General features: G+C 42.2%; 1 protein-coding gene across 4 annotated transcripts; it reads left to right on the top strand.

Moving 5' to 3' along the window:
- Positions 1-52: 52 nt before the first annotated feature.
- On the top strand, positions 53-21932 carry TSTD2 (thiosulfate sulfurtransferase like domain containing 2). Of its 4 annotated transcripts, none has more exons than XM_007089294.3 (10): positions 53-136; positions 2370-2582; positions 6163-6476; positions 8636-8756; positions 13714-13839; positions 14680-14785; positions 18073-18191; positions 18704-18862; positions 19333-19471; positions 21352-21932. In XM_007089294.3, the coding sequence occupies exons 2-10, from the start codon at positions 2418-2420 to the stop codon at positions 21588-21590; spliced, it is 1488 nt and encodes a 495-aa protein (XP_007089356.1). In that variant the 5' UTR covers positions 53-136; positions 2370-2417; the 3' UTR covers positions 21591-21932. The 4 variants fall into 4 exon arrangements, with proteins under 4 accessions (XP_007089356.1, XP_007089359.1, XP_007089358.1 ...); XM_007089296.3 differs by lacking the exon at positions 53-136 and adding an exon at positions 273-570; XM_007089295.3 differs by lacking the exon at positions 53-136 and adding an exon at positions 273-574.
- Positions 21933-22546: the final 614 nt, after the last annotated feature.

Raw genomic sequence — 22546 nt, 5'->3', positions numbered from 1 at the left:
GGCAGGTCTCCAGTGTGCCTTCCTTCGTAAACTCCAGGAGGGGGCTGGTGGAGGTTCTTGGGACGGTGCTCAGTGACGATTCCTAGGCGGAGCAGATTCGATGAAGAAAGATGTAAGAAAGAACCAGGACTGGCGGGTGAGTGCTCTTTTTACCCCCACTTCCGGGCCTTTGCCTCGTCGGGGAAAGCTGGGCGGAGCGATCTCCCAGGCCCGGCGCGCGGGGTGGGGCCGGGCTGGGGGCGGGGGGCGGCGCCGCGCTTGCGGTCCGTGGGACTGGAAGACCCGCCAGAGCCGGAACCTACGGCCGCCGGGTTACCCTCGGGCGGTCATTTTACCCCTCGCCCTTCTCGGTGGTTGTTTAGGAAGGAACGGGTGATTGCTCTAGTAATTTTTTCATTGGTTATTGGGTACCCATATACGTGTATGTGAGCGTCCCCTGCCCTGACGTCTCCGATGAGCACCGCACCTACTCATCTGATTGCCTTGTTTGACTCTTCTGTCCTAACCTATTCCTCTGTCAGTCTTAACCATTTCAGTGAATGGCACCATCCATCTACTTAATTCAAAAATGTAGGTAAGAGTCATTCTTGGGTCCTTCTTTTCCTTCATTTCCTGCATAACAATCTATCTGTAAACCTTGCCACCTCTACTTTGAAGACAAATCCTGAATCAGTCCACGTTACTCCTTTGTTTACAATTCTCCAGTTACTTTGCATTGCAAACTCTATACTCTGACCCAAAGGGTTGTGCTCTCTCATCACTATACTCCATCCATTCTTTCTTCCTGTTTCTCTAATAAGGTAAGCTTGTTTCCACTTTAGGAATTTATACTACTTCCTTTGCCTGAAGACTCTGCTCCTAAATCTGCATGGATGATCCTTGTGATTTATGTCTTAGCTCAAACGTCAAGTCTTGAGTGAAGCCTTCCCTGGCTACCCAATCACTGTTTTATTTCGTTCAACAAATAAATTGTGTTTGTTGACATTTAGCATCTCCTATATGCCAGGCAGTGTTCTACATGCCAATGATGCAGAGGTGAACAAAGGAAAACCCTTGTTTTCTTGGTGCTGGGGATCCATTTCGTAATGAACAAACATAGTGCAATCAGAGGAGTGATCAAAGGGATTGTAGTAGATGAGATGAGAGGCGGTGAGAGGGGCTTTGGATGGATTTTGGACTTTATTAGAGTATGTTGAGAAGCCTTTGGACTGCTGTTTAGTTACCTTACTGGGGAGGTGGGCAGTTAAGCTACTGCAATTATTCGGTCAAGAAATCACGGTGGCTTGGGGCGCCTGGGTGGCTCAGTAGATTAAGCGTTGGACTTCAGCTCAAGTCATGATCTCACAGTTCGTGAGTTCAAGCCCTGTGTGGGGCTCTATGCTGACAGCTCAGAGCCTGGAGCCTGCTTCAGATTCTGTGTCTCCCTCACTGCTTGTGCTCTCTCTCTCTCTCTCTCAAAAAGTAAACTTTAAAAAAATTTAAAAAGAAAGGAAGAAATTATGGTGGCTTGACTGGTAGTTGGTAGTATGTCCATTTTGACAAGATTTGGCCACAGGAGTGATTTTTATATTTTATATTTCTTCTGTTTATTAAAATGGGGCTTTCTTGGTTGTTATTTCTTCTAAGGAATGGAATTTGGACAGCTCTAAAATTAAAGGATATAAAAGGACAAAATGTTTGGAATTGAAGTCTAGTACACAGTTTGGTTGATTTTGGTTGTAGCTGGTGCTTTTCGGGTATAATGTACCTTAAATGTTTGCGGGGCTTGCCCCCTAATTTAGGTTTCTGCTCAAATGCTACTGCCTCAGAAAGACTTTACCTAGTCTTTGTTTTAAAGAGCCCCTCCATCACTCCTAACTCCTTACCCTGGTTTTTGTTTTCGTGACCGTTTTCCTATCTGTTTTTTTAAGGGGGGTAGTGGGGAGAGGCAGAAGAAGAGGGAGAGAGAGAGACTCTCAGGCTCCATGCTCAGCACAGAGCCGGACGTGAGGCTCCATCTCATAACCCTGAGATCATGACTTGAGCCAGAATCAAGAGTCAGATGCTTAACTGACTGAGCCACCTAGAGGCCCCTCCTATCTGACTTTTTAAATTTAATCGTTTGTTTACTTTCTGTCTCTCCCTACTGGAATGTAAACTCCAAGAAAGCAGAGACTTTTTCCATTTCTTTCACTGCTCTATTCCTATTGTCTAGAACAGTGCCTGGCATAGAGTAGGTGCTAAATAAATATTTATTGAATAAGTGAGTGAATGGATGGATGGCTTGGGTTGCTGGGCCCATGCTCATTTGCCTGATTGATTGAGTAGCTTCAAGTTTACTTCAAGTAGTAACCAACGACCGAAATTGTCATTTTTCCCTTGCTTCCTAGGAGATAGTTAACTGAAAGGAATCTGCCCCACTACTGCAACCAAACCAGATGCCTTCTTTTACTTCACCCGACCAAGGAAAGGACCTGGAGGCCTGTGTTTTAAGATTTTCAGACTTAGATTTAAAAGACACAAGGCTTATCAATCCCAGTAGCAGTCTTAAAGCCGAGTTGGATGTCAGTACGAAAAAGAAATACTCATTTGCCAAGAAAAAGGTAAGACTGCCGCATTGCCGTGTATGCTTCAGGATCACATATGTATAGTTAGTTCAGATGCATCTATTAGTAGCTCATCAAGGCTGTCCTCCAGGGAACAGAGGGCTAGTGAGACACAAGGCTGCTGCCATGCTCAAGGCAAGGTATAGTTAGGGTCATTAATTAGTGATCTTAAGTTAGTGCCAGGAGAAGAAGAATCATAGGTAAGGTGTGGTTGTGGAACACTTATGGTTGAGTACTTGAGGGCAGATTCTAGAAAGATGGGCTGAATTCCTTTTTCCACCTAGAGTTAGGGGAAGGATCCCAGGATCCCAGGAGACCTTGTCATACGGAGAACAGACAGGCAGATGGCAGCTGCTATCTAAGACTCCTGATCTGATCTAGCTGGCTGAGTTCTTTTGGTTAGGAGAAGGGACACAACAGCCCAGGATGGTTGCAAGCTTACTAAGGACCGTTGGGATTGGATTATAATGGGAGGTGATATTGATATGCTGCTCTTCTATGCCATTTATCCTTTTTTCAGAGATCGTTGACTCAAACCTCCTGCTGAAGGTCAGAGGAAGGAAAACGACCAGAGGACATGCAACTGAGACTTAGTTTTCTTACCTCCAGTCTGCTGTCCTTCTTCCTTCCACAGTTAGCTTTCGTTGGCTTCATGTCAATGAAGGATAGATGTCCCTACTTATAACTTCTCATCCGTCACCCCTCTGTTCTCATCTCACACGGATGTCCTTGAAAATGAAACCCAAAGGGTACAGAAAGGTTTTTTCAAATATTATCTTACAAAAATTTCAGACTTAGAGGAAAGAATTGTACAGAGGACCCTCATATCCCCTTTGCACACAAGCTCCATTCATGTTTCATCAGTTGTCCCAAATGGCTTTATAGATCCATTCCAGGGTGTTGCATTGAGCTGTCACATCTTATATATTCTTCATTCTGGAACACTTTCTCATTTTTCCCCTGAAATCGTGACCATGACATTTTTAAAGATTACATGAGTTATTTTGTAGAATATCTCTTTATTTGATCTTCACTCATGTTTCCTTATGATTAGATTCAGGTTAGTGCTTTTATTAACAAAACCATCCCACAAGAAATGCTGTGTTTATCTGGTGACAGTCTATCAGGTGGTTCACAATGGCAATTTGTCCCATTACTGGTGGTGTTGACTTTGGTTACTTGATTAAGGGAGTGACTGTCAGATTTCTCTGTTATAAAATTATTCTTTTTTCCCTTTTAAGAAGTCAGTATTTGAGGGGGGAGGGGGAATACTTTGAGACTGTGTACCTATCCTATTCCTTATCCAACTGTCATCTACTAATTTTAGATTCATTGGTGTTTCTTTGCTTAATCAATTGTTACTGTGATGGGTGCTAAAGGGTGATTTTCTAATTGCTTCATTCCTTCTAGATTTACTACTTGGCATTTTGCTGTAAGGAAGAGCCTTCTTTTCTCCCAATTTGTTTGTATCCATGTGGACTTTAGGTTTACATTTTATTTGTTGGGTGATAGTCCACTGTGTCATGATTTATTGCGATGCTCAGATCATCTCAGATTTGGCTGGGGGCCCTTTTAAGCTAGTATCTATGTCCTTTTGACTTGCTCCCATCATTCTTTGAGTATTTCTTTACTTTCTGACTCAACAAGATGTTCCAGACTCATCTTGTATTTTCCCTGCCCCATTCCTGGAACCAGACATTTCTTCAAGGAGCTCTGGTTGCTTCTAATGAAAAATCACAACCTGGAGGCTCAGCAAACTCATTGCTACTAAATGTTACTTCTCCCAGGACCTCTGGTGTGTGAAGCTAGGAAAATATGCAGATGAATGCATAAATGTCTACATGTACCATACCTATACTTCTATATTTACTGCCATCCCAATATTACACCATGAACTCATACCAGCACTTCACTTTCATTCAAGCATCACAAGAGTTTTTCTCAACTTTCCCTTTCCCATATTTATAACTTCCCTATTTGAGGAGGTTTGGTGAGAAACTTGGCTCTGATTAGTCCCAATGTATTTCCTTAGTTGCATATTCTTCTGTATGGAATCAGTATACCCACCCTGCCAAGCTGGGCCTTCCAGGGCCTGCCTTCCTGTAGGCTTCACCCACCTCTGAGCTGCCATCCTGGCTCTGGCCTGACTCTCCCTCTTGAACAGATCCCACAGGGGCTCTAACTGCAGATGGGTCCTCAATGCCTTGTTCACAAGGCCTTAAAAGACCAGATAGGATTTGAAAATCAAAGTTTAATACAAAGAAGCACATATGTTGACATACGTGCTATCTCTTTTGTTTTTGTTTTTTTTGTTTGCCTATCTGGAAGGATTCACTGCAAAAGAGGCTAAAAATGCCCTGCGGTGTAATTTCAGGCTACCCTTCCTGGTACTTTGGTCTGAGACAGTCCAGATACAGTTGTGTACAGCTAGAGGATGGCCCCACAGTGGCGCTTTGTGTCTGTTATCGATGTTCAGAGTGCTTGTTTTTGGATGCTTTACAGTAGTCTCCAAATGCATTGCACACACACACACACACACACACACACACACGTAAGTATCTCCCTTCCCATTAGACTAGGAGGGAACAGTTGTTGAGAGGCTGATAATCATAGATCCCATTTAGCCTCTATTTGTACATCAAAAATACCACAGAACTAAAGAACAAATGACAAGCTAGGAAACAGATTTGTGATAACTATGATCAATAAAAGGTCACTAAAACTGCTTACAAAACAGAAAATCCATGCCACAGTAGAAAAATAGGCAATAGATGTAAATACGTGGGGTGCCTGGGTGGCTTAGTCGGTTAAGCATCCAACTTCGGCTCAGGTCATGATCTCACTGTCCATGGATTTGAGCCTTGTGTCGGGCTCTGTTTTATTTTAGATATTTATTTAAATTAGATGTTTAAAGAGGTGTAAAAATGTATGCATGGAATGCTTACTCAGCATTGCTTATTTGCATCACCCACTTGCCCTAATTGCAAAGTTTGGAAACAAATGTCCATTAGTTAGGAATTGGTTAAGAGAATTATGGCATACCCATAGCTTTCTGTTTAATAGTCTTAATAAATATAAATAATTTTTTATAAAAACAACAAAATTATTTTCCAAAAAATCAAAACATTTTGGAACATTTCTTTCCAATCTTTTTCAGTGTAATTTTTAAATGTTGAGGTTACATTGTATAAGCAAATTTTTTCCATTGTTTTTCACTTAACATTATATCATAAATATTTTCTCATATAACTTAAAACTACCTGCTCGATATTCTATAGTAAATACATTCCATAATTGCCTTGACCGTTTTCTTTTTAGATATGACTGATAATGTTGTTTGTAATGTTGTACTAATATTCATCTGAAATTCAGGTTCTTCCTTTAAGAACAGTCCCTAGCAAATTTTAGATAGAGACATAAATTTAAAGTAAAACTAACTCTCTTAAGAAGTTCTTCTAAAAAAACCTGGGACATACACCTAGAAACCCATGTGGACGGATGACGTCAGGGATTCACTGAGACTTCTGCCAGCCTTACACCTAAGGTTAATCGTGGAATATTTGCAATGTAATTGCAGGCATTTGCCCTTTTTGTCAAAACCAAAGAAGTTCCTGCACATCCTTTTGAATGTAAAGAAAAATGGTGGAAATGCTGTCAACAGCTGTTCAAAGACCGGATCGGCATCCATAGACATGTGGCAACACAACATGCTGATGAGATCTGCCGCCAGACTGCTTCCGTGTTAAAGCAGCTAGCTGTGACACTGAACACCTCAAAGAGCCTTAAGCCTGCAGATGATAGGAACCCTCTAAAAGGGTACTTGACCTGTAACAGGGAAGTGTCCGCTTGGCTCCCTGATGTAAGCTGCTTTAGCCCTGATGAGCTGATAAGGTAAGAATTCCATTCTGTACTTTTGGTTTAATTTTACCAGTTTTTCCAGCCACAATGAGATACCACTGCCTATCTACTAAAATGGCAAGATCCTTAAGGCACAGGATTTCTCTATGGGTCTAAGCCAGGCTGATAGCCACATACTCTGTATTATGGGAGCAGTGATATATACCCATGTAGCTGGCAGCGTTCACTAGGTTTCATGAAAGGATATATCTTACCTTTTCTGAGGAGAGGTGATGAACAGAAAATTGTGTTAGTATTTTCAGAGATAAGTTGGAAGGCTCAGAAATGTTAATGATTCCTCTACCTTGAGTATCAGAGCTTACAAAGCATATTTTGTTACCAAATATGGTTTTCTCAGTTGATCGTGTTTTAGAAAGGATGTTAACTTAAAAAAAAATTTTTTTTTAATGTTTATTTATTTTTGAGAGAGAGAAAGAGGCAGAGTGCGAGTGGGGTGGGGCAGAGAGAGAGGGAGACACAGAATGCGAAGCAGGCTCCAGGTTTGAGCTGTTAGCACAGAGCCCGACACGGGGCTTGAACTCACAGACTGTGAGATCATGACCTGAACCGAAGTCAGATGCTCAACCAACTGAGCTCCCCAGGCGCGCCCCAGAAAGAATGTTAACTTTTAGAACTGGGGCACAGGATTAGAAGTTTAGATCCTACCTTTGCAAAACTCACAAAATTATATTACAGAATTCCGGAGGACAAATTTCTGATTTTAAGCAATTCCTGAACTATTTGGTGAATAGAAAATGTCCAAATTTAATATACTTTTGTCATTACTATTCAGTGCCAAATACCTCTTGTTTATCAAGAAAAGGAGAAAGAGAATTGAACTTGGGCTCAGAGTTGAGCTAGTCACTAAAATTCTTTGTATGTCGTCACCTCTAAAATAGTAATATCGGTGCCTGCCCTGTTTACCTCACAGTGTTGCTATATGAATTATACAAAATGATGGTAATAGCTGAACTATAAAGTGGCATACAAGCATACAAATATGGCCTCTTTGCTTCTGTATGGCCCTGTGCCTCAAGGAATTTGCTCTCTAGGGGGAGAAACAAAAAAAAAAGGATACATGAAACATTTAGCAGAGGATATGAGACAGGCTACTTAACTATCAGTTAAATTATGTGGTGCAGATAATTTGTTACAGTAGTTTAGAGGAAGGAAAACAGGCTCTAAAATAGACAAGGTTTCAGAAGAGAGTAGGCCCTGCAGTATGATGAGGGTATTGATGAGGGTGTCAGATTCCAGAGCTGGATGGGACCTCAATTGTCATCTACCATAGCATTCTCTGGAATCTGTTCTATGCAACACCAGCTCTGAAGGATGATAACAGGTGTTGAAAAGAGGTGCTAAAGACAGATAGGTTTGGGAAGCACTAGGTTAAAATGTTTTTTATTGCAGGACCTTTCAGAGCCTTCAGTAGGTAAGGGGCTTTCCTGAGATTCTCAGAGAGATGTTGTCTGCAAGGTTTCTCCAAAATGGGATTTCATAGAACAGCTTCAGAGCACACTTTGGGAAATGCAGTTTATTTCACTTCTCCAGTTTTAGAGATGAGGAAATCAGTCTCAGAGATGATAGGAGACCCACCCAGCTCCCATGCCTAGTTAGTAGGAGACAGCACAATGCAGTAGAAAGAGTATGGATTCTAGTGTCAGAAGACTGTTCAAGTCTTGACTGTCACTCTGTCACTTTCTCACCTGGAAGGAATCGGCCTTGGTTTACTCACCTGTAAAGTGGGGATAATAATAGTCCTTCTCATGGTTAAGAAGATTACATGAAAAAATGGAAGTGAAACCTTTTTGTACGATGAGAGATTCAAAAACAGATATGACCCTGTCTTAGAGGATAAGCCAGACATTTCTGTAAAATGGGTTATTGATTCCTGTCTCATGAGTATGATGACTAAATGAGGAAATCAAAGTAAACTTACTTTTTGTAAAGTAAGTTGGGTGCAGATAACGTTTTCTTCAGAGCAAATACTGACCGGAGTTGCTGCTTCTCTCAGGCCAACAACAGTAGGAGAAAGTTCGGCACAAGTTGGTCCATCGCGGCCTGCCCTCTGATACTGCCTGGGTCTACTTTGTGAATTGTGGCTGCCTTATGCCAGTGACTCAAATCTTCTCCCTGTGGTTTTCTTCTTCTAGGGGCCAGGGCAGTGATGAAGGAGAAGTTCTACTTTATTACTGCTACTGTGACCTGGGGGATCCCCCCTGGGTCTGTGCCTGGCAGACGGCTCTGTGCCAGCACCTGCGCCTCACAGGCAAGGTAACACCGCACCCTTCACGGGACTCTTCTTGTCTCCAGTTTGCACTACAGAGGTTATGCTCACGACAAAAAGGATTCCCTGTTAGGTTCTGCGAAATCCTGCTAGGCTTTTAAGTAGACCGCTAAACAGTTATTAACATGGCATTTTATGACTGTTTAATGGTATAGACTAAGAATCAGCAGACTTTTCCTTACAAAGCAAAATAGTAAGTATTTTAGGCTTTGCCCAAAACCTACTCACTCTTGCTTCTATTAAACCCTAAAACTGTGTGTGGAATTGTGACGAAATTATAACAGGATACAGTTGGATTAATTATGCAATATTTCTTTTCAGTTGTCTAGCCATTGTATATTGTTTAAGAACTAAAGTTTAAATCTTTATGATCTTTCCTGCTAGATAGGCCATTCCTTGCCAGAAAATTCCTATAGTCTGTGCTCAAGAAGTGCCTAAAATTGAATTTGTTGATCTTTAAGTCTATATGTGTTTTCTAAACAAACAAACCAATGAACAAACAACACCTACTCAAGCGTGCTACTGTAACATGAAAACAACCTTAAACAATAGGTACAAGATGTGAAATGGCTGTGTTCCGATAAAACCGTATGCAGAAGCAGATACAATTTGCTGACCCCTGGCATTAGGAAATGTTCTTGATATGTTAGCTGGAAAAAAATTTCATAGAACTATACATATAGGTATGATTCCAAGTTGCTTCTTGATTTTTCTAGAACATGCCAGGGTCTTTTACCATTTTGTGGTATTGACATTTGCTGCTCCCTTCCCTCTAGGATGCTTTCCTGATAGATCGTCACTTGGCTCATTCCCCACTGCAGATCTCTGCACACATCTTAACCTCCTCAGAACTCTGATCCAAAGTAGTCCTCTCTCTAAACCTTGTCACTTTCTGTCACCTTCTGCTCAGAGAATTTCAAAGAATTTGTTATGTCTGAAAGTATAAGCCTTGTTTAATTTGTTACAATCTGTCTCCCTAATAAAAGCTTCATGAGAATAGGAACTTTGTCTTAATTGATGTATTCTTAGTGCTAGAACAGGGCTTGGTGCATAGCATTACAGTAAATATTTGGGGAGCGTTGAATAAAGAAATGAATATATGTTTGTAATAGAACCACAAGTGTTTGTATATAAAGATGGAAGGTAATAGATACCCAGATGTTAATCATGATTATGTCTGCGTGATAAGATTGTGGATGGTTTTTGTTATTTTCTGAAACGTTCTTTATGATTACATGTATACACACATATATAGCCGTAGACTTATATATGCATATACATATACGTGCATACACATACACACATATATAGATAAAACTAGAGACAGACAGATAATATATTATTTTACATATTTTTTGAAGATGTATTTATTTTTGAGAGGGAAAGTGCAAGCAGGGAAGGAGCAGAGAGAGAGGGGGACAGAAGATCTGAAGCAGGCTCTATGCCAACAGGAATGAGCCCAATGTGGGGCTTGAACTCACGAATCGTGAGGTCATGACCTGAGCTGAGTCAGAGGCTCAACTGACTGAGCCACCCAGGTTCCCCAACAGATAATGTGTTTTTAAAACTCAAAAGGAACTAAAATTCCCTCTGAGATCCCCTCAGGTTATGACATTGTACAATCGTAAGCCTAATCTTTCCCACACATGTTTTAAGTCCCCAGGCAGTTGTTTGATCATTGATATTTTCCACACTGATGTTTTCTAACAGATGGTGCCAAAAGCTTCCTTTACCTCATTCAGTTCATTGTCACATCCTGCCATTTCTACCTCTAAAATATCCCTTGTGTCCATTCATTTCTGTCCTCCCTTCGACCACCTTAGACCATGCCCCACCCTCTCTTATCCATTTCAGGAGCTTTTTTTAATTTTAATTTTTAAAAAAATGTTTATTTAATTTATTTTGAGCGGGGGGGGGGTGCGGGGAGAGAGAGAAAGAGAAAGAAAGCATCAGCAAGGGGGGGGGCAGAGAGACAGGGAGAGAGAGAATCTCAAGCAGGCTCTGCATTGTCAACACAGAGCCCGCCTTGGGGCTTCATCTCACAAACCATGAGATTATGACCTGAGCCTAAATCAAGAGTCTGACCCTTAACCGGCTGAGCCACCCAAGCACCCCGAGGTAGCCTTTAATCTACTCTTGTTCTTCTGTCCTTGCCTGCCATTTAATCCATTCTCCACACTGCAGCCTGCATCGTCTTAAAAAGTAAATAAAACACAGCTGTGCTCTCCTCAAAATCTCTCAGTGGCCGTCTAGTGCTTTTCGAGTAAAACCCAAATCCTTGATATACCCTTAGGTTCCTGCATGATTTAGCCCCTTCCTAACTTTTCTGCCTATCTGATGTCATTCTTCACTCCTTATACTCCAGTGACATGGTCTTTCAGGTTTTTCTGGAGCCCACAAAGGTTTTTTGCGTCTTTGGGCCTTTTTCCAGGCAAACTGTCTTCAAGGGACTCTCCCACACCCAGTTTCTCTTGCAAAATTTTTACTCAATCTTCAGTTCTCAGTTTCAATGATAGTTCCTCAAAGAGACTTTTCTCGACCTTCAATCTAAATTCATTTTTCCCAGTACACCCTCACATAGAATCTTGTAGTTATTTTTCATAGCATTTGTCAGTTTGTAATTTTTATCTTAATATCTGTGATTGCCCTTAGTCTGTAAACTCAAAGAGGGCAAGAACTCTTTTTTAACTGCTAGATCCCTAATTCCTAGCACAGTTCCTGGCGTGTAGTAAAATCTTTAGTAAATATTTGTGGAATGAATACATTTATTATCACCTCTGTTTGAGAACACCTTGGAAGATGGATGTTCTCACAGTGAACCTGAATGTACAAAATATGAAGTCAATCTCTTTCCTTGTTTGGGGGGCAGATTTTTACTCTTGGCCCAGCCTGAAGTGAACTAGCAGTGAGGGTCCCTATCCACAAGGTGGCAGCACCTGCCTGGCTCTGAGTCTAAAATCTTTAGGCTTCAATGATACGTGCCCAGTTTACTGAGGTATTTTTCTGCTTTTGGGAGATTTGGTAGAGTATTACCATTTAGGTAGGGAAAGAAGACAAGTTGAAAATTCGAGAAAGAAGCTTCTGATTCCTATTGCTATAAACTCCTTACTGCCTCAAGAAATTTGAAGGGACACAATGGAGGCTTTGGAAGGGAAAAATTACATGATTTGGAATATCTGGTTTGAATCTCAAATCTACCACCTGCTGACTCTGTGTCTTTGGGCAAGTTACTTGATTTCTCTGAGCCGCTGTCTCCTTTTCTGTCAGATGGGGATTATGGTATGTACCTTTCAGGCTTATAAAGCTCCTATATCATAGTAGGTGCCCAATAAATACTGTTGCTCTCCATTCCTGAGATATAAGGCTTTCCTCACCAAGGAGCTACTTCACAGGTTTTTCTGGAGCCTTAGGGATTGAAAGTCTAGTGCATGAGTTTGGATTGCTCAACAGATTGCTCTGCCCCAGCTTTACAGGGATTAGGTGTCCTTGTCTTTTATTTGGGTTTTGAGATTAAAAGAACATAGGAAAGAATCTACTAGTCTACCCTAAAGACAGTTACGTAGAAGTATGTACTTTATCTGCCATGGTCAGAAATAGTTTTAGAGTAAATTTTGTGACACTTCCACTGGTTCAGCTCTATTTTCTATGTAGACCCTTGAAAAAGTATAAGTTGATTGTGGGGATAGTGGTCTATACAGCAGAGATGGCATATTCTTTCTGCTTTCCTCTCCCATGCCCAGAGCAGGTTTTAGCGGATTGTAATTCTCTTTGTCAAGGATCCAGAATGCTCATCATGGAACTCTGGCTAGCCACTACTAGTGAGTTGGCATTGGCTTATGAAATGAATCCCATTTATATACATGCCCTAAAGAACTGGATCGAGGGAGGTGACAGTATTTCCTCTGGGGCCTGAAAAAGGGCAGCCTTGTAAATTTTTCAAATTCTCATGCATTGGTAGGTATCATTGTTCTCTAAATGGTAGTAACAGTCTAGGACCTCGAATTAAATGACCTCTCTCTCCGTAGAGTACCATGATACTAGAGTGGTCTACGTTCTCTCTAGCGCTTTTCTCCAGAGAGCTCAGCTCCTTCTAAAGATGATGCATCCTTAAACTCATCCGAAGGGTTCTGTAGTTCCAAGACAATTAACTTGGCAGCATCCGCAGAGCATTGCCTCTTAAGGCAGGGGCCTGAATCCAGGTTCGAATGTCCCCTAACCAGCGAAGCATTTTAAAGAGAATACAGTGTTTGAGAAGCCAAAAAGCTTCAGATACGGATACACATCCATTTGTTCAACAAATGTGAATTGAGTACCTACTTGGCAGGCACTGTTCTAAGCACCGGCGATGCAGCAGTGGACAAAACAGACACGCACCCCTTGTGGACCTTGTGTTCCAGTGGGTGGGTTTGCAGCGGTGTGCAGGGGTGTACTCACATGGCCTCCTAGCTCTCAGCCGTGCTCTGTGTTTTTGGACTTGGGAAATATCTCCTCAGCAGTTCTCTTCCATTGTTGCTTCTCTCTTACCTCCTTTTTATGAAGATGAAGAAATTGAGGTCCAGAGAAGTAAGTTAATTTTCTCAGGGCCACAAAGCAAGTAAGTGGCAAAGATGAGTCTTGATCTCAGATCTTCTGACCTGGATTTAGGTTAAGCTCAAAATTTATTTCTTTGGGCATTGGACAACTGGAGCTTTGTAGCAAATGGGGCTTTCCAGAAGTTTCACTCATTGCATTCTCTTCTTCAGCGCACATCTATTGAGTACCTCATCTAAACTGTGGGCAGTGCCATTTTAGAAAACTACAAGTATCTTTGTGTGGTAACACTTGTTGTGTCTCTGCTTTTCCCCTTAAACTCACTGACACACACAAGCCTATTCTGCCCCGGGAAGATTTAAACTAAGCTAAGAACAGGCTGCATTCCCTTTCTCTCACCGTCTTGTGTCCCAGGTTCGAATTGCTACAGAAGGAATCAATGGGACAGTTGGTGGAAGCAAACTGGCCACCAGACTCTATGTGGAAGCCATGCTTTCCTGCCCATTGTTTAAGGATTATATGTGTAAGGATGATTTTAAGGTAAGAGAAATTGAAAATAAAATGGATTTTGAGCCATTTGCTTCTGCCTCAGTGCCTCTTCCCTCTCTAGGCTCTGAAGCGGAGATCAGTGTGGAGAAGTAAGCAGCCTTTTTCCCCATTAGGTTGCGAGGCAGTGCAGTCAAAGGAGCATGCTCATTCCACTTCTTTGTGTAGTCGCCATGTGATCTGGGGCAAGTGAATGCCCTTAATCTCCTTTCTTATCAAATAAGGACATTACAGTTTGCACAGTCTAACTCTAAAACTTAGATGTGTTTGCTCGCTTGAGGGACCACCTGGCTGTTTCAGGGCATCACTACTTTTTAGTCAACCTGGAATTACAAGATCAGTACTTCATACCACATGGGGGACAAAGCTGTTGCTCTCATGGCTGAGCTCCTTTGTTTGAGCAACCTGAGCTCCTTTGAGTGACCTTATGCTTTGTCACAGTAGGTGATAAAGGTGGTGGGGACTACCTTACTAGTGTTAGTGCTGGTGATGGTAGGAGAGAGGTGTCGCTCCTCCAGAGCAAAAGCTAGGATGTAATCTTACATGCTGAAATTATTTTGGTTTTATAGTTAAATGCTTATAGCCATAGAAACACCTTTGCAATTTAACATTTCAGTTCATGGAAGGTATGCAATAAATATTTATTAGAGGTGAATTATCTGAAACATTTTAGGCCCTAAACTCCCTTCCCATTAAAACATTAATTCTTACTTTGAAGTTTCTTAAGACTTCAGCTATTATTACAAAACAGATATAATTCTTGTATTTGGCACTTGGCTTATATCTGGAGATGGGAGAGTAAGACTGTATTCTGTTTTGTTTCTTATTGGCTAGACCAGCAAAGGAGGGGCTTGCTGTTTTCCAGAATTGCGTGTTGGTGTATTTGAAGAAATTGTGCCCATGGGGATCAGTCCCAATAAGATCTCCTACAAGAAGCCTGGTATGCTTGCTTTTAGAAGAAAAATTTTGTTCTTCTTCACAGGGACAAAACTTAATATAGAAACACATGTGGAAATTAGACACTCTGATCAGCAATCCACTCTTTAAAATGGCTTTGGGGGTATGGAATGTAAGAAACAAAACGAAGAAAAAAGAGACAAAAAACAGAGTCTTAGATAGCAAATTGGTACTTGCCAGAGGGAAGGTGGGCAGGAGATGGATGAAATAGATAAAGGGGATTAAGAGTACACTTATCTTGATGAGCACTGAGAAATGTATCGAATTGTTGAATCACTATATTGTACACCTGAAGCTAATATGACACTGTATATTAATTATGCTTAAAAAAAAAAAAAAACAAACAGCTGTAGTGTAGCTAGCGTGTGGGTCATCCAGTGCTTAAATTGGTCTTCTCTTTGGTACTATGGTAATTGAAGACTCAGCCATTAGAATGCCCCGTCTTATTCTTCTTGATGACGGTTTGGCAAGAACTTATTTTTTCTTTCCAAAGATAGCAATCTGGGAAGAGTGTAATTATTATTTGTAAATAGTTCATCAACTGAATAACAGGCTTTCTGCTTCAGGAAGCAAGTGGCTTTCAAATCCAAAGCAGTTGGTTTGCAGGTGCTCTAGAATGTTCTCTTCCCCTTCCTCCCTATTGTTACCATAGATGGTTGAAAGACATTTATTTGGTGGGTTTTTGTTTTTGTTTTGCTTTTTACTATGAAAATGATCGAACATTAAAAAAAGTAGAGAAAATAGTATAGTGAACTCCCACGTACCTGTCATACAGCTTCAGCAATTACTGACTCATTGCCACCTTTCTTCTATACCCTGCCCCCTTGCCCCATCCTGGATTATTTTGAAGGGAATCCCAATGTCATTTCATTTATAAATATTTCAGTAGAGACCTCTAAAAGATAAAAATTTTTTTAAATAAATAACTGTAAAACCATTATTACATCTAAATAAAACCTTTTTTATAGTAATTCCTTAATATTATCAAATATCTGGCTAGTTCTTAAAATTGGCTAGACCAGCAAAGAAAAGGGGCTTGCTGTTTTCCAGAATTGCATGTTGGTGTATTTGAAGAAATTGTACCTGTGGTGATCGCATAATTTTTCAAGTTCGTTTCTGTTAAGATTCAAGTAAGGTCCACTCATTGTGGTGGATCCCTATGTCCCTTTAAGTCTCTTTTAGCTTGCACATTTGCCTCCATCTTTGTTTTTTTTCCCCATGCAGTTTGTTTTTTTGAAGGAACCGGGTCATTTTGTCTGTAGTTTCCCACCATCTGGCTAAAGCTGACTGTATCTCCTCTGTCCTCTATTTTCCTATAGATTGATAGAACAGTGCTGTCTAATAGAACTAATGTGAAGCACATAGGTAATTTTATGGTGTTTTTTTTAGTCACCACATTTTAAAAGTAAAAGGAAACAAGTGAAATTCATTTTAATAAATAGGCTTTAATGCAGTGTAGCCAAAACACTTCAATGTGTAATGAATGTAAAAAATTACTAATGAGATAGATCTTTTACCTTTTTTTGCTTACTAAGTACTTGAAATCCTAGATCTATGTCACTCTTATTATAGCACATCTCAGGCTACCTTTCAAAGCCCCGATATCCCCATGTGGCTAGTGGGGATCTAGCCACATGCCTCTGTTACATGCCTCAGATCTAGAGACTTGGTCAGATTCAGATTTGATTTCCTTTTTTCTTTCTTTCCTTTTTTTCCCCCAAGACTGCCTGATAGGTAGCATTGTCCTGTTTCATCAGGAAGCACAAAGGTCTGGTTGTCTGCATTCGCTTTCTAATATGGAGGTATTTAAAAGAATGCTAAGGGTTAAGTCAGAGGGAAATAGGAGTAGGATACAGCATGAGGGAAAGAGACTCATGCATGAAGAGAGAAGGGCCCAAAAGGGCCATGTGTGCACCATGTCCCTACCTTAGTGGGATGAGTAAGGAGCTCTTTCTTGGTGCTACAGGACGTTGTTGGGAGGTTAGGGGAGAGTGGGCTCCGGCTCCAGGCAGTGCTGTGCTTTCATTTGGGCCATGCTGTTTGAAGGCATCTCTTTTAAACATGTCCATCGGAGTCCCTGGCCAGTCAGGCCTTCGCACGGCCAGTAGAGCAGCAGCAGGGAGGAAGTCGAAGTCGTAGAAGTCGTAGCAGATTTCCGTGCTTCTCATCACAGTTGTGAAGCTCCCTTTCACCCCCGTTTTGGTGACCTGTAATCACTTGATAATAAAAAATCAATTCTGGCTTCATTACATTCTCATAGCCTTAGGTTCGGCAGGTAGGAATCCAGATTCCTTGGCCATGCCTGGGGGCCTCTAGCCCCACCTGAGTACTTAGCAGTTTCGGGTGGTTGTTGGGGTTCACCCTTAAATAGACTGAGGCTCCCTTGGTGCCATCAGGATCCACCAGGTGTGGTGACTGCCATCCCCAGAGTCCCTGTCTGTAAGGTGTGGTTAGTCCGTGCTGCCAAATTCCCCCAAAGTCCTCACAATCAGGGGATGTCTGGACCCCCTAAGATACAGGAATATTTCTGTTCTGGAGAGTCAAGAAGGCAGAGGGCCCCACCAGACCGAGGTTCTCTCTTTTTAGTCTCCTTGGATTTTACTTATTTTCTTCATCTCCTTTCTCTCCTGCATGCTTTAGCTCTTCCCTCCTTTTCTGTCTCCTGCCCTGCTTTCTTATGTGTCACTGCTGCTGTCAGCCCTTCCCACCCTCTCTTTTCCTCATGCACACAGACTTACACACATTCTTCTTACCCTTTTGTATTTTTGAAGAATAGCCCACTTTATTCCACAAATGTATACTCGTAGCTGCCTGTCAAGATTCTTAGCCTTGAACTTGGGCTCACCTTTGTTACAGTCAGAAGCCTATAGTCAAGCACATACATGCCCAGGCTCCTCCACATACAGTGAAAATAGAACATTGGCCGTATAATGGACCAGCAAACCCACTTAGCAATTTAGATCCCCACTGTCTGGCTTTTATCACTGGGTTAGACCAAGAGAATGGAAAATTCTTTGACTAATCATTTCTAAACCTCCAGGTCTCCATACCACTTATCTTTGGAGGAAGGAAAAGGAGGATATCTGGAGTTACTAAACTATTTCACTATGGTCATCAAGTAGTGTTATTTTGAGATATAATTGCAATGATGAATAAAGGTTTGGGTGGAAGGAAACGGAATAACATGTGAGTTATCAGGGTGGGCCAATTGTGTTGGGTTTTGAGTTTTGTTTTTGTCTTGTTTTAAGTAGATTCTTGGTTTGGTTTTAGGAGTCCATTTATCTCCAGGTGAATTTCATAAAGAAGTAGAAAAGTTTTTGTCTCAGACAAATGAAGAACAAAGTGATACTATCCTCCTGGACTGCAGAAACTTCTATGAAAGCAAAATAGTAAGTAGAACCAGAATTGAGTTCAGTGAAATGGTAGGCCTTCCCCTACCCACATCATGGCATGTTTCCCAAGGTGCTGCTGTTTATGCCTGCCTGTGCCCAAGTCACATAGATCTCCCCTGACTGCTAGCAGCTTCAGAGAAAACCCTAGCCTTTGAACTCAGGATCTGGTGAGAAAGTCTAAGAAAGTAGGAATTAAAAGACATCTTGGCACATAATGTACTTTTTGGCTCCCATGTGCCTCCCCTTGATATAGGTCAAGGATCCTATAGTTTGCTTTGGGCAGCCTTTCCAGTTTTCTGAGGACTCTGGTAAGGTGACCAATAGCCCACCAGGCTTATTTCTGAGTTCCAGATCTTGAAGTTGAAAGGTCAGAGTGTAGGTGAGAAACAGTAGCTAGTAAGTGGTGCCTTCCAAAGGGGGGCTCTGAGTGGGGCTGACACAGAAAGAACCTTTGTTCTTACCAGGTATGTTTTTCTGATAATTTTCCTTCTGCTTCTCCTATGTTGTAGGGGCGATTCCAGGGCTGTTTAGCCCCAGACATCAGGAAATTCAGTTACTTCCCTAGCTACATTGACAAAAATCTAGAACTTTTCAGAGAGAAGAAGGTGCTGATGTATTGCACTGGGGGTATCCGTTGTGAGCGGGGTTCAGCCTACCTCAAAGCCAAGGTGAGTTAACACCCTTGGAGTCACTGCAGGTGTGGAGATGAAGAAGGTTCTACCAACAGCATGTAGTGAGCCTTCCACTCCCCACCTTCATTCCCTCTGTCACCCTCAGCCAGCCAGGGATTTATTTTTCCCTTGTATGGTTCCAGAATAGAGTTTGTAAGTACAAGATCTGAAGTTCTTAAATCTCAAGATGTGGAAAGCACTTAACAGTCTTAGACACTCATCAGGTACAAAAGGGAAAGATCAGTGAACATCTCCCTTTTCCTAATCCTTATGCTTGATCCTGAGAAGAGCAAATTCACATTACATGTCCCGACAGGTGTCCTTCTATATTTAGGGGACAGCAAAAATAGCCGGGCTTCCCAGGATCTAGTGGAAGGCCCTGACTGCTGTCATCACCTGCCAGTCTCCTGTGGAGCTTCTTACTCGTCTCTGTCTCCTCAAATTTCTTCTTGTTTTTCCTCACATAGGGAGTATGCAAGGAAGTGTTCCAGCTCAAGGGTGGCATCCACAAGTACCTGGAGGAGTTTCCTGATGGTTTCTACAAAGGGAAGTTGTTTGTTTTTGATGAGCGTTATGCCTTATCCTACAACAGTGATATAGTGTCAGGTAGGTTGGCACAGGCTGGAACCTAAATTGATGGTCAGGCATACTCTGTATGAAGCATTCTGGAAGGCAGGCCAGTACTGGTTACGTGAAGAAGAAAATACGGAGAAGTAATGTAGTATGACCATTTCCCATTAGAGTTGGAGATGCAGTAGTGGAGCAGACAGAACCCTGGACCAGGAATCAGGAGGCCTGTACTGCCATCTTGACTTCCTGTTTACTGGTTAGGCAAGTCCTTTACATTAGGGGTGGTGCCACTTGCTTTGCCTGCATGCTGGAGGTTGAACTAAATAGGCTGAATCAAGGGTCTTCACCAGGAGATGAGATATAAAATTCAGGGGTTCTGTGAATTTGGATGGGAAAATAATTATATCTTTATTTTTGCAACCCCACACTACACGTAGCACTTTCCTTGACTGTAATGTAAGCAACAAATCAGTAATATTAGATACACCAGTGACTCTGTCATCAACAGCAACCACAGTATTTTCATATATTATAGTGGCTGCAGACATCCCCAAATAGCATTTATGTTCGTCATTGTCTCAAAATGGAAGTATTAGGCCCCCACTGTCTTATTTCATGTGTTAATATCTTACTATACAGATTTTTGAAGATGTTTTGGTATTTTATATTTCTATATAATTCGTTTCCTTGTAATACTATGTATTTTATTTAAAGAACCTCCATTTTAGATGGTCTATAGACACATGTGGTAGGTGAGGTACTTTTGAGTGGTGGGTGGGGCATTCCGAGGTAGGAGCTGAACCCACAGCCAAGGCAGGGGTGGCCACAGGAAGGTATGAGCTCAGGAAGCCTGTGGTTTGACTGTAGTTTTGAGTCCTCACCGATGTGTGGTACCCAATGAGGACAGTCAGTAAAAGGAGGATGGAAATAATCCTTAAGAAAAATGGCTGGTGCCCCCGGATGCCATTATCTTGAACCGGAAAGGTCATGGGCAGACAACCCTAGTGACTGTCGTAATTTGCTAGAACTCCTGTGATCGGGGACTGAATTACCACTCAGATAATGAATAAGATTTGAGTGTGGTTGTCCTCTCCCCTTTCTTCTTGATCTTTTTATTAATTTTAACAGTCTTTTATATTTGTGTGTCTTATTGAAAGCTACTTGAGATCTGTTTTGGAGCTAGATGGAGTATAAATTATAAGTAAGTAGAAATAGTGGATTTGAGGAATGTTACTGAGGAAACGTTGGCAGGATATGATGGGTACTTGCATGTGAGTGTGAAGGCAAGAGAGAAGGCCCGAAGGTGGCTTAGATAAACTAGTTAAGGACACTTGAAGAATGGTGATGTTGTTCATGGTAACAGGAAGTCAGCAGGGAAAAACAGGCTGAGAAAATAGATAATGGGGGTTTTAGGAATCAGGTGGTCAGGTGTCCACTGGCAACAGCAGCAGAACCTCAGGCCTGGGAAGCAGGGCCGTGGATAAAGAGGTGGGAAGAAGCTGAATATAGATGTGGGATCATCTGTACTCATGTGTGTTGTTTCCCACCATAAAGGGAATGACCTAAAAAGGGAAAAAGACCATTGAACCAAGGGGTAGTTGGCCAGCTTTGGAATAAAGAGAGAAACAATATTACCTGTTTTCTAAGTGGGAAAAAGAAGAAAGTGAGTCACCGAATGTTGGAATCAGGAAGACAATTCCCAGGTGAACCTACCCCTTCCCCCCCCCCAAAAAAAAGTGGGGGTGAAGAAGCATTTTTTGGTAGAAGACGGGAAACTTCTAAAACCTTCCCAGGCCCAACAGGATATATTAGCTGATGTGCTAAGAGTTATATTTAGGAATTGGAGAAGCGCCTGTCTACGTGTATACACGTGTATATGTGTGTGTTTATAACTAGGGCTTTTCTCTCTTCCCCAGAATGTTCATATTGTGGAGCCCCATGGGACCAATATAAACTCTGCTCGACTCCCCAGTGCCGCCAGCTCATCTTGACCTGCCCCGCTTGCCAACGACAAGGATTCACAGCCTGTTGTGTCACGTGTCAGGACAAAGGGAGCAGGCTGGCTTCAAGTCCCACCCAGAGCAGCTTTAAAGAGGAATGTGAGTGTACAGCCCGACGGCCACGCATACCCAGTGAGCTGCCACAGCAGGTGTGACTGACTCCCCACCAGCTCAGAGCCAAGGCCTGGCGCTGGTGAGGATGGGCCGTGCTTACGCAAGTGGCACCATCAGCATTTCCCTAGGCCTTCACAGAGCTGGGTTCACAGTGACCATACACTGGAGAACATCAAAGCTGCGGCAACAGAGAAACAGGGAACGCCAGCATCATAAACTGGGTACCATGTTGGCCACCTAAACCTCAGTGTGGGGAGGAAAGAGGGAGTTGGGTTCTGCCCACTTACCTGAAACATTTGACTCAGAAGATGACAGAGGGGCGCCTGGGTGGCTCAGTTGAGCGTCCGACTTCGGCTTAGGCCATGATCTTGCAGTTTTTGGGTTTGAGCCGTGTTGGGCTCTGTGCTGACAGCTCAGAGCCTGGAGCCTACTTTGGATTCTGTGTCTCCCTCTCTCTGCCCCTCCCCAGCTCATGCTCTGTCTCTCAAAAATAAATACATATTTAAAAAAAAAAAAAAAAAAAAAGAAGATGCCAGAGCACAGAAAAAAGAGCTGTTGTGGGATCCCAAAGCTGCTGGGGGAGAGAGCCTTGAGCCTGGTGACCAGGTCATGCCCTCTCTGTGCCATGCAGCAGGCTGGTAGTAGTCATTGGGCTTGTCAGCAGACTTGTCCACCCTGGTGGCAGAAGCGTGAAAGCTGTAGCCCTGGAGGTGGACTCCTTGGAAGCAGGCCACCTACCATCCACCACCTCTGACCTCATCGGCTCTCTGGCAGCCTGAGAGGCTAAGTCAGGATCTGCAGACTATGGCATTTGACTTGCTTCCTGCTTTTTTGTAAATAAAGTTTTATTGCAATAGCCACACCCATTCATTTACACATGATCTATGGCAGAATTAAGTTACAACAGAGACCTTGTGGTGTGCAAGACTGACAATATTTGCCATCTGGCCCTTTATAGAAAAAAAATTGCCATTCCCTAGTCTAAACTAATAGCTCA

This window comes from Panthera tigris, chromosome D4 (assembly GCF_018350195.1).
Source record: "Panthera tigris isolate Pti1 chromosome D4, P.tigris_Pti1_mat1.1, whole genome shotgun sequence".
NCBI classification, from domain to species: domain Eukaryota; kingdom Metazoa; phylum Chordata; class Mammalia; order Carnivora; family Felidae; genus Panthera; species Panthera tigris.
Note: the sequence above shows the minus strand (reverse complement) of the source record. Positions and strands in the feature narration are given on the sequence as shown.

Bases quoted from the DNA above. Each gene is read 5' to 3' on its own strand.
- TSTD2 (XM_007089294.3), top strand. From the start codon at position 2,418: ATGCCTTCTTTTACTTCACCCGACCAAGGAAAGGACCTGGAGGCCTGT. The intron at 6,477-8,635 runs GTAAGAATTCCA...TTCTTCTTCTAG, and splicing joins AGCCCTGATGAGCTGATAAG to GGGCCAGGGCAGTGATGAAG. The intron at 8,757-13,713 runs GTAACACCGCAC...CTTGTGTCCCAG, and splicing joins ACCTGCGCCTCACAGGCAAG to GTTCGAATTGCTACAGAAGG.